General features: G+C 37.2%; 1 protein-coding gene across 11 annotated transcripts in view; it reads right to left on the bottom strand.

Annotated features, from left to right (window-relative positions):
- LOC127420180 (autism susceptibility gene 2 protein-like) overlaps positions 1-12678 on the bottom strand; it is a 518748-nt gene that overhangs the window by 405091 nt on the left and 100979 nt on the right. For all 11 annotated transcript variants that reach the window (XM_051662267.1, XM_051662237.1, XM_051662243.1 and 8 more), the window contains exon 2: positions 1676-1873. In XM_051662267.1, coding sequence (XP_051518227.1) covers positions 1676-1873 — 198 coding nt within the window. The remainder of the gene's footprint in view (positions 1-1675; positions 1874-12678) is intronic.

Below are 12678 nucleotides of genomic sequence, written 5' to 3'. Positions count from 1 at the left end.
TGGCAGATTAGATAATCGCATGAATATGTAGATGTACAGGTGAACTTAATAAAGTGGCCTGTGAATGTTCATATCTCTTCAGAAAAAGTATGAACAAAATCAAAAATTTCAGCTGGGGAATTTTCTAAAAAAAAAATGATTTGACGTAACCCAAATCGAACTAAATCAAAACATATCATAAATCTTATTTTACACAGCTGTGTTTCTTTAAGGGATAGTCCACCAAAAAAAATTATATCAGGGTGAGTAAATGATAACAGAATCTTCATTTCAGGAGAACTTTCTCTTCAAATGAATATAACTTGTTTTAAGAATGGTTAGATATTTTTTTAAAAACAAAACAAAACTAATTATTAAGAAAATGAGAGAATCAACATAATGGCACACATTTGCAGTGTAAAGGAAGTATTGATAAATAAACAAAGCAAAAACTTGATGTTTGAGTGAAGTCTGTACATTAAAGGGATAGTTTACCCAAAAATGAACATTCTCTCATCATTTACTTATCCTCATGCCATCTAAGATGTGTATTACTTTCTTTCATCTGCAGAACACAAACAAAGATTGTTTGAAGAATATTTCAGCTCTGTATGTCCATACAACACGAGTGAATGGTGATCAGGCCTTTAAAGCTCTAAAAAGGAGATAAAGCTAGCATAAAAGTAATCCATATGACTCCAGTGGTTTAATCAATTTCTTCTGAAGTGATCCAGTTGGTTTTGGGTGAGAACAGACTAAAATATAACTCCCTTTTCACTGTACATCTTGCCATTGTAATCTCTAAGCACGATCATGATTTCAAGCTCGATTACACTTCCTTGTGCTTGATACACGCACAACACTTCTTGAAAGCAAAGAAGAAAAAGAAAGTTCAGTGAAAAAAAGAGTTACATTTTGGTCTATTCTCACCCAGAACAAACTGGATTGCTTCGGAAGACATTTATTAAACCAATCTAGGCTGATGGATTATGTTTATGTTGACTTCATTTGCTTTTTGGAGATTCAAACCATTCACTTGCATTGTATGGACCTACAGAGCTGAGATATTCTTCTAAAAATCTTTGTTGGTGATCTGCAGAAGAAAGAAAGTGGCATGAGGCTGAGTAAATGAGAGAATTTTCATTTTTGGGTGAACTAACCCATTAAGCAGTTCGAGCTGAATTGCAGAAAGTGTTGAGAAGAAAAAGAAGACAAATTTCAGGAAAAAAAAATCAGTCAGGTTTATGACACGCCACTTAATTTCCCCCTCTTTTCTCTATATTTTCCTGTCTTTACTATAATATCACTCTCAAGAAAAGTGTTGAAAAGGGTCAAATAAAGAAAGAGAGAAGGTTTTTGAGAAAAAGAATGCAGAGACAGGAAGCATGAGATGGTTATATTTGCCCTGCTTCGTCATTAACAGCATGCTGTGCAGCTTAACCACAGCTCTAGACCGCTAATATGTCAGATGCTGATATACTGCTGTCACATTCATATGTGTACACCTCACTGGGCACTTCCACAAACAGCAGGCATTCAGTAATGACTGCAACGGCCACATTAATCTGGTCAACACCGGTCAAAGCTGTCAACACTCTGGGACAGGTATAAGATCACACTGCCTTCACGCTCTGCTGCCCCTGTCCGTCAAGCTGTCGCTTAGCCAGCAAATAACAGAAAGAGATGACAGTCTCACCCGTTTGTTCTTCTTGGAGTATGTGTTCTTCAGAAGGCGATCTTTCACTCGCTCTTGACCTTGTCCCATGCTGGTGGCCAGATCGCCGAAGCAGTTTTCATCTAAATCAGGGGTCACACTCTCCTCTGCCTCCTTCTGTCGTTTAGCCACAATCTCCTCCCATTTTTTCTTTTCCAGCTTTATGGAAACATGCTTGTTCTGGAAGGGAAAAATGAAGGAGAAAGAGAGTGGTTATCTACAGTATTTGTTCCATGGTGGGAGGTGTAGAAGATAATGATGATCACATCAAGTGCATAAATTATTTAAAGGTGAAGTATGTAAATTTTTTTGATATCAAAATACGTTCTACAATCCCTGTTTATTGTTCATTGACAACTATAATTAAGCCATTTGTGGGTTTACATCCCCCAGAATTATAAACACTGAGCCTCCCAGGCACAATCAAAAAGATGTTTATTTTTGAGCTGTCCACTCAGCCCCACCCATCCCTTTCTAGCTCAACCTATAGAGTGAGTTTGGGGTGTGGCAACTTGTTCAGCCAGGAGAATATGAACATCCATGGCAGATGTAAATATATATATAAAAAATTAAAAATAAAAAAAAATATTTAGCTTCTACAGATGTTAAAACCAAAATTCTAAGACTTCCTAAAAGACACAGAGACAGAGAATGGAGTAAAACCAGAGTGAACATTGGTGTCCCATTTACAAGGTGGAGGACTTTTAGGGAATGTTTTGGGTTCGATGGAGAAGCAAAACTTTTCGAGTTGCTTCTCGTCAGGTAAGCAACATTCAAGGTATTGCCGAACAAGTTAGCTCATTACTGTCGTGCCCTCCACCCCACTCACACACACACACCATTAATGATGAGATCGCTCTAGCAAATGGGAGCGGCAATAACAAGATCACTGCTCAAGTCGCTAATACACTGCTGCCTCCCCCATCAACAACAGTGATCTCGCCTAGGGCACCAAAATGGTCAGAAACCGCACTGTTGTTACACTTAGTAGTTACCAGAAGAACCATCCTACCTCATGTGCTGGATCCTCCGCACACCCAGTTGCTGTTCAATCCGGCGATGTTATCAGACAACCTGATTCCTCTGCCACAATTCCTGTCCGGTGTGTATTTGTTATAATGGTTTTGTTCCTTACGACGTTAAACTTTTTTCACCTTTTATTTAGTATGGCCTATTTGTTCATAGGGAATCAGAGAGTGCGAAAGGGCATGATGAGTCTGTTTGAAACATACTTTATTTTTGTAATTCCGTTTGGTGCCACTAGTAGTGCAGAAAATACATACTTCACTTTTAAACAAGTGCAGAGTTATCTAAATTAGGACCCATAAAGGTGGCCAATTTATTTTTTTAATTATTCAGAAGTTGCAGGTATCTGCCCATTTTTCAGGGAATGAATGCATTTACATAACCAACAAAATATAACTATCAAAAATCAACTCATCATTGGGGGTTTTCCCATCTCCACTCATCACCAAAACGTGTGTGTGTGTATATATATATATATATATATATATATATATATATATATATATATATATATACATATATACACACACACACACACACATACTGTGTATACTGTATACAGTACTGTGCAAAAGTTTTAGGCACTTGTGTAAAATGTTGCATAGTGAGGATGTCTTCAAAAATAATACCATAGTTTTCATCTATCAATTAACATCATACAAAGTCCAGTAAACATAAAAAAGCTAAATCAATATTTGGTGTGGCCACCTTTGCATTTAAAACAGCCCCAATTCTCCTAGGTACACCTGGACACAGTTTTTCTTGGTTGTTGGTGGATAGGATGTTCCAAGCTTCTTGGAGAATTCGCAACAGTTCTTCTATCTATTTAGGCTATCTCAATTGCTTCTGTCATTTCATGTAATCCCAGACTGACTCGATGTTCAGTGGGGGGCTCTGTGGGGGCAATGCCATCTCTTGCAGAGCGCCCTGTTCTTCTATTCTAATCTTTTCTATTTGCAAAAGTAATGTTTCGGAGTCTAAAATGTATTTTTCCTATTGACACACTAAAGCTGTAGATATAAATAACCATCTTAAGACAAATGCTTTTGTGAAACATGTTAAGTGCCTAAAACTTTTGCACAGTACTGTATGTATTAGAGCTGTCAGAATTCACGCTTTAACACATGCGATTAATTAAAAATGTTTAACGTTTTAATTTTTCTTTATCGCGATAAACACATTTACCATTAATACAGCATAAACCAGCATAAACACTGGTTTGAAGAGCAGAACCTTTGTAATGCGTATGCCTGGAGTCATTACACTGACTGACAACACAAACACACACACACACACACACACACAAAACAGCGCTTCCGTGTCAAATAAAATGATGGGGAAAGGAGCACTTTGCTATTTGATGTACAAAACAAGCCCAGATGGCACTTGTGATAGAAATCAAGTATTTTTCAACCTATGTAAGGCACATTTTAATTACCACAGAATTAGCACGTCAAGTCCTAACTATGACCAAAACGCTTGATGCTGGCGTTGCCGCCCTGATGCGAATCATGAACGTGGCTTCACGATTGCTGTAACAAACATCATTTGATGCATGTTTATGCATACTATGATATTATCACATATGACCTATTGTGCGATAATTTGGGGTCAGGCTTCTCAATCAGTTGTTAAACCTGTAATGTCATTATATAAACAAACTTTAAAAGTAATGGATCAGAAACCAATGAAATGGCATCATTGTCAAATTGTTCAAAAGTATGATTTGTTAAGTTTTTATAATTTTTTTTTTACGTTTTCATTTATAAAAACAGTATTTAAGTGTATATATGGCCATGCCCCTGATGTAGTCTGTCAGTTGATACAAAAATACAGTAATGATGGGGTAAAGACCAGAGGGGCAGTAAGTGGGAATTGTAGAGTTTGGAGATGCAGAACTGCTGTGGGTCAATCATCCCTTTCAGTGAAAGGTTCACATCTATGTAACACTATGCCTGTAGATTTAAAGTTGCAATCAGAACTCACAGTTTTTATTACAAAGCTGAAACAATGGCTGAAATCTTTTCAGCGATGTGAACATTGAGTACCTTAGGCTTATTTAGGTTGGTTAAGTTTACATTTTCTTTCTGTATGTAAGATAATTTACATTTTATGTTTTGTGACTTTGTATAAAGTTACATATGTACTTAGGTATGTCAATATGCCATTGTTTGATTGTTTAGGTACAACATATACACACATAGTTATGTGTATATACATATGTGTATTTGTTTTGTTTCATGTTTTTTATTTTATTTTATTTTTTATTTTTTTTATGTAAAAGCCTAACCAGGGACGAGGGATGCCATTTTAGTGCATTTCTATCTTTATACTGTCTTTTTTTGGGGGGGAGGGGGGGGGAGGGGGGATGTTAATAAAGCATTATATTGTTACATATTCTTTTGCTTTCTTTCCTAAGAAGCAAATAAATGCATTTTGATAGGAAAATAAGTATATATAGTGTTGCGATTACCTACAAAACATTATGCGATTAATCATGATTAAAAATTAGCAATTAATTTGTCCATTTGCTTACAATATACAAACCTATACAAGGGGTATGAAGGATTTATGTTAAGACAGGTAATTCTTCTGCCCTTATCTCAACCTCTGTAGGGCAATATCAGCCGGAACATACAATTCAATCAGACCTTTTTACAGTCTCCTTCCTAGATGACCCATCTGACTAAGGAATTCAAGAGGACATAAAGCCTGCAAGAGTATGACTGTCTTTCATTAAGCAGAACACAAAATGAAAAATGTTAATAAACATCCTGTTCTGTCTATTATATCTATAATACAATGGCAGTTGATAGTGACTCACTTCAGAACTTAAAAAGCACCTAAACATATCATAGAAGTAGTCAATGTGGCTCATTCATCATATTCTAAGTTTTCTGAATGCATGTAATTGGTTTTGGTGGAAACATGACAATTAATTCTAAAAAAATACTAAATATGGGTTTGAAAGAACATGAGGGTATTATTATTAGGAAAGTATGACAGAATTTTAATTTTTTAACTTTCCCTTTAAAAAAGCATTTTTCAAATGACAGTTTGGTTAATCGTTCTGGCACTCTGTGCTAATGCTCATCATGGGAAGGCTTTCATGCTGTCACTCAGCTTCCTGAACTTCCTGTCTACCACAACTAGATTCCACTCTCCTTCAAGCATCTGTGAAATAGATTTTTAGCCATAAATAGATTTTAGCATAGAGCTCATCACAGCTGAAATGGAGCACATAATAAGCTTTAATTAAGAAACCCAACATGTCCTATACATATTCATTTTTCTTAAACAAATAAGGGCAAGGGCAAAAAAATCAAAAACAAAAACCAAAAGAAAACCTGACACCATCTGGAAAGACTTTGGTTTTTTGAATCGCTGGCAAATGCTGAGCCATGTGGAGTAAATTAACACAGCTCACTCTCAACGACCGCAAGGCCTCCAAAAGAACAAGCACAAAAACCGCTGAGATTTGATGGGATATTGAAAGAGAGTTTATTCCACTCCATCATACTTCGCTTAATCGCCTGCATCTTGTCAAGAGGCATGTCCTCAAATCTGGCAACTCCTCGAGAATATCTGGCAACCTAAACTTCACCACCACAGGAAGACTGTGGTTACTCGGCTGACTCTCAATTTCCACTGTTGCTCTTTATCCACTATTTAATGCAACAAAACATAAAAAGACAGTACAAACAAATAAAAAAGTTGAGTGAGTGTGTGACGGGAATCTGCAGGGAAGTTTATGTATTTTTAAAATGCATTTTGTAGGGTTGTACCGTATTTTGGCCAAAATAATGATGTCCCACCTATTGTCCACTATCATTTGTTTGCAGATGCCACATGGTTTGATATTTCACTCTCTAATGCAAAAAAAATTCAAAAATGTTGTCAAGACTTAAATGCCAAAAAGTGTCCAAATACTTGTCTGGTCCTGTACATCTTTAAAAAAAATAATAATCAGAAAACAATATCAACTCAAAGAACAATAAAGACATTGCCCCAAACGAATAGCTATCAACAGCTTAAAGGAGATAACCTGATCTGCCTTTAGAAGCCACAGCAGGGGACGTGAAAGAGATTAAATATTGATCAAATGACACAGTGGCTTCCTCTGAATAAAAGAGATGAAGACGATAGACACACTGTGTGTTCAGAACTTTCAATAGGACTTTTAACAGAGGTTGTAGCAGTTTCGAGAAGGCTGAAAGGTTTAGGAGCTGGTTAAATAAAAGGTTTTGGGTTTGAATGCATGACAGGACAGCTCAGGATGTATGGCTGCATATCTATCACATATATTAATCGAGATAAGATTCACAGCTGCTGGAATTAACTGCTGTAATTGTACTAGTGTCCATTACAGCATACCATTTAGGTCTACTTCCATTGCGCCAAAGGGTTTCTACAGCAGTCGAGCGTTGTAACCATGATTCGGATGAATGCATAAACAAGTAAGGGGTTCTAAAATCAGTCTACTGGCCTATCACTAAAAAAAACTAGTCCTAATGAGTGAGTTTTAATCAGATTCACAGATGCGTGTTTTAAATGTCTCTTTGTTTAAATCGACGAGGCTATTGACATTGCTTGCTGTGTAGACATTACACGCTGTAGACACAGTGTTAATACTAGATCTGTTTAGCAGTGTAAACAGCTTTGTTTTTTATTTTGGAAGCATTTGTGACAATCGAGTTCGGGTGGGTAATAATATTTCTTTTTTTTATGCATCACAATCTTCATTTAAACAATCTCGATATCGATTCTAAAATCCCAAGATCGATCTTTTACTCTGTGCGCAACCCTCCACTGCAATGAGAGGAAATCATTCGCATTTGCCAAATTTCCAGTATAACTAAAATGTATATATTTGGCAACTGGCTGGTAAATGTTTACATTTTACTCACCAGTAATTGTGTAGTACTCTAGAGTGGTGGACTATTCAGCAGTGAGATTCTTTCGCTGTGTGTTGAGTGTAAAAGCTGTTCTGTGTTGTGTGTGTCCAAAGATGAGATCCACGCGACCCATTTGTCATTGAATAATGTCTCTTTAAATACCCTTTCTGTTCACTAGTCAGTTGTTGATCAAAAACAACAAAAATTTACATTTAATTCTAATCATGCATGGCCCAGATAAGATAAAGCTATTAGAGTCCTCTCTCATTAACATGCGCTCATCTACAGACACTATTTACAGAAATGCCAGTTTTGTTAAAGAGAGAGTACCGTTGTAGCACGTGTTCAACAAATCAATGTAAATGCTTGTAAACAGTACTAATTATGCAATTAAACAATAAACATTTCACAAAAAAATAATATATAAAATATAATATCTTATTTATTGATTGATTACATGGATTTGTTATTTTTAAAAGCCAAATTGTAATCAAAATGATGAAAAACTAATAAAATATAATTTGTAAAATGAATATTTTTGTAAAGTACCTAGTTAGACAGTCCCCTGAAAAATAAACAGCATTAGATGGGAGATAATTTATTTCATATACAAGTAAAAGGGACAAGAGGTAGACCGATATATCGGTTTTACTGATTAATCGGTGCTGATAGTTGCGTTTTGGAACTATCGGTCATTGACAAAAATCTATGCCGATAGTATTTTATTCCTATTTTATTCCATATGCATGGTTTGAAACTACAACCTTTCTGTGATGAGGACGAGGGCGTGGCCGGGTTGTAAGGATACACGCCAGGCGCTGAGTTGCCTAATCAGCGGGACAGAGATAAGGGAAGGTCCGGGGATGCCAGAGAGTGAGAGAGAGAGAGACATACACGCAGTGTGTGTTTATGTTGCTGTGTTTTCAGTTTGATGTTCTGTTTGATTAAATTTTTGTTGATTGTTAATTCAGTTCCCGCATCCTCTGTTCCTGAACTGTTATGCTGGTGCCGAAACCAGGGAAAGGAGAAAGGGCAACCTGTCTGGGAGAACTCGCCACTGCTGTCCACCCGTGGACGGAGGACTCGCTGCCATCTGTCAGGAGGCGGAGGTACCACTGCCGTTTGCCAGGGAGCGGAGGAGCGGCTGAGGACCAGGTGGGCGGCGTGTCCACGGGAGCCGAAGAAGAGCGTTTCTTTTCTCTCTCTCTCCTCTCTCTCGCTTGCTCTTTCGCTCTCCCCCTCCCTCCCCTTGTCTCTCAGATTCTCAGGAGGCGGGGACGACCATCGGGTGGCGGAACGGCAGCGTCTCCCCTCCAGAAATGGATGGGGGGGGGGTAGCCAGTTCGGATGGCGCCCGGCCTGAATCTGGCAGTGGAGGAGTATGATGAGGAGGAGGGCATTACCGAGCCGTGAGGATACATGCCCGGTGCTGAGTTGCCTAATCAGCGGGAGGGGGATAAGGGAAGAGCCGGGGACACCAGAGAGAGAGAAAGAGACACACATGCGGCTGCTCTGTGTGTTTTTATTTTGCTGTGTTTTCAGTTTGATGTTCTGTTTGATTAAAAATTTGTTGACTGTTGATTTGGTTCCCGCATCCTCCTTTCCCGAACTGTTACACTTTCATTCACTATAGCCCTGATTTTCAACCACTAAGCTACACCACCGCAACACAAACACGAGTAGCTTTATCCCTGCAATTAATGTAATTGCTTTGCTTTGAATAAAAACAGCTGTTAAATTTAATTTAAGTGGCAGTTAGGTGGTGCTTCATTTAATATACAGTGCATTCAGACACCTTCATTTTTTTCACATTTTGTTATGTCACAGGCTTATGCTAAAATGCTTTAAATTGTTAATATTTTTCACATCAATCTACACTCCATACCCCACAATGACAAAGCAAAAAACTGATTTTTGATAACAGCCATTTTCAGGTCTCTCCAGAGATGTTAGATTGGGTTCAAGTCTGGGCTCTGGTAGGGCCACTCAAGGACATTCACAGAGTTGCCCCTAAGCTACACTTGTGTTTTCTTGGCTGTGTGCTTAGGGTCATCGTCCTGTTGGAAGGTGAACCTTCAGTACAGTCTGAGGTCCTGAGCACTCTGGACATGGTTTTCATTAAAGATATCTCTGTATTTTGCTGCGTTCAGCTTTCCTTCAACCCTGACCAGTCCCCCAGTCCCTGTCGCTGAAAACACCCCACAGCATGATGCTATTACCACCATGCTTCACCGTTGGGATGGTATTGCACAGGTGATGAGTTGTGCCTGGTATCCTCCAGACATGATGCTTGAAATTGAGGCCAAACAGTTCAATCTTCGTTTCATCAGACCAGAGATCCTTGAGAGTCAGTCCTTTGGGTTCTTTTTTATGTGTCTTGCACTGAGGAGAGGCCTCTGTCTGGCCAAGCTGCCATAAAGCCCAGATCGGTGGAGTGTTGTAGTGATGGTTGTTCCTTTGCATGTTTCTCCCATCTCCACACGTTCTCTGGAGCTCAACCAGAGTGACCATTGAGTTCTTGGTCACCTCTCTTACCAAGGCCCCTCTCCCCCAATTGCTCAGTTTGGCCAGGCAGCCAGCTCTAGGAAGAGTCCTAGTTGTTCCAAACTTCTTCCATTTAAGAATTATGGAGGCCATTGTGCTCTTGGGAACCTTCAATGCAGGCGAATATTTTTTTGTAGCCTTCCCCAGATCTGTGCCTCGACACAATCCTGTCTCTGAGCTCTGCAGGCAGTTCCTTTGACCTCATGACTTGGTTTTTGCTTTGATATGCATTTTCAGCTGTGAGACCTTATATAGACAGGTGTGTGCCTTTCCAAATCATGTTCAATCAATTTAATTTGCCACAGGCAGACAGCAATCAAAGTGCAGAAACATTTCAAGTGTCATAGCAAAGGGTCTGAATATATATGTCAATGTGATATTTCAGTTTTTTTCTTTTTTTTTAATGTGTAAAGTTATCATAAATCTGGTTTTTGCTTTGTCATTATGGGGTAAGGAGTGTATATAGAAGTGAAAAAAATATATATATTTTAAAGTATTTTAGCATAAGGTTGAAACATAACAAAATGTGAAAAAAATGAAGGGGTCTGAATACTTTCTGAATGCACTATATCATGCGAAAAGTGGCACAATCACAATTCATGTCACACTCAATAAAGAAAATTGTTTGGACCGATGAAAAGCTATTCAAAATATTTGCAATACAATCAATAAATCACAAGATTGGCACTTCAATTTTTTCAGGATAGGTTTAGCTTTAGTCTCCTGCTTCAGCAATTTCAGAGGAGATCTCAAAAATGTAACAAACTGTGCTCAGATTTGCCAAGATACCAAAGTCTAAAATCAAAAGTCAGAGATTTTAATATGAACTCATTACTAATCAAATTCTACCAAGATCAAATCATCTGAGCTATGACATCAACATTCATTTTATAGCTCTGTCCTCTTAATGCATATGAGCAGTTTTCTCATTTGTTACTATCTTTATTTCTCCTCTTATTTCTCAACATAACTGAGAACGGCAATAAGCAAGCAGAATATTAGGCTAATATGGCAAACAGACATCAAAGATGTTTGTGATCTTACACAGGACAACTTTGATTCTGTAAGTCAACAAGGCTTCCACCAGTGGAACACCTTCACAAGCATCTGACACTTCCTGCACTGGTTTTAAGAGAGAAACAGCATATCAACTGCAATTCACATTTCAGCATTTCCACTTTTCTGTCTACATGCAGCTGTCAGCCTCTGATCTTTGTGTCCTTAGCTCTCCACGAGAGAGAGAGAGAGAGAGAGAGAGAGAGAGAGAGAGAGAGAGAGAGAGAATACTGAATGGACGTTAAAAAAGAAAACACTGACTGTTATTTAAAACGAACCACAAGAACCTCTCGAAGTCCAGCACCCTCAGAATTCCTCTGGTTGTTTTGTGCAACAATCTTTTTATACCAGTTTTCTAAAAAAAAAAAAATTGTCAAGCTCATAACCAGGATCTATCAAGTCCGTTGCTTGTGTATTTGTCACTTCCTCTTGATTTATATATATATATATATATATATATATATATATATATATATATATATATACACACACACACACACACAAACACACACACACACACACTACCAGTCAAGTTTTGAAACACTTGACTGAAATGTTTCTCATAATCTTAAAAATCTTTTGATCTGAAGGTGTATGCTTAAATGTTTGAAATTAGTTTTGTAGACAAAAATATAATTGTGCCACCATATTAATTTATTTCATTATAAAACTAAAATTTAATTAAAAAAAAAAAAGTTTTTGAAATTGATGACTTGGACCAAATAATAAAGAAAAGCAGCCAATAAGTGCCCAACACAGATGGGAACTCCTTCAATACTGTTTAAAAAGCATCCCAGGGTGATACCTCAAGAAGTTCGTTGAGAAAATGTCAAGAGTACATGTCTGCAAATTCTAGGCAATAGGTGACTACTTTGAAGATGCTAAAATATAACATAGTTTTGATTTATTTTGGATTTTGTTTAGTCACAACATAATTCCCATAGTTCCATTTATGTTATTCCATAGTTTTGGATGACTTTACTATTATTCTAAAAGTGAAAAAAAAATTATAATAAAGAATGAGTAAGTGTTTCAAAACTTTTGACCGGTAGTGTATATATATTGTCCAAGCTCCTGTTTTATTTTTAAAGTGTGTCTTTTTTTATGGCTGATAATACAGATATCCCGATTTGATTCTTATTCACAAGCTCTCGATTTGATTTAATGCGGATTTCGATTCAATTTGACTATTTCGATTCATATTATGGGTATATTTCAGTTATAATGTCTATTTTGCTTACATATGAAAGCAATTCTCACCCAGATAATGGTGTTAATTATACAGGGGACCTTCTTACTAGGTACATTCTGAAAATATTACTTTTAGCAATTATATATTTTATTTGATTTTCATCATTTTGGTCACATTTAAGCTTTTTAAAAATATACAAATCCATGTATTCCATTAATAAACAAGATATTATATTGCAAATATTATATTTTGTTACATGTTTATTGTTTAAT

The sequence above is a fragment of the Myxocyprinus asiaticus genome, chromosome 3, assembly GCF_019703515.2.
Source record: "Myxocyprinus asiaticus isolate MX2 ecotype Aquarium Trade chromosome 3, UBuf_Myxa_2, whole genome shotgun sequence".
In the NCBI taxonomy this organism is placed as follows: domain Eukaryota; kingdom Metazoa; phylum Chordata; class Actinopteri; order Cypriniformes; family Catostomidae; genus Myxocyprinus; species Myxocyprinus asiaticus.
The sequence above is the reverse complement of the archived record's forward strand: the minus strand, read 5'-3'. Positions and strand labels throughout refer to the sequence as shown.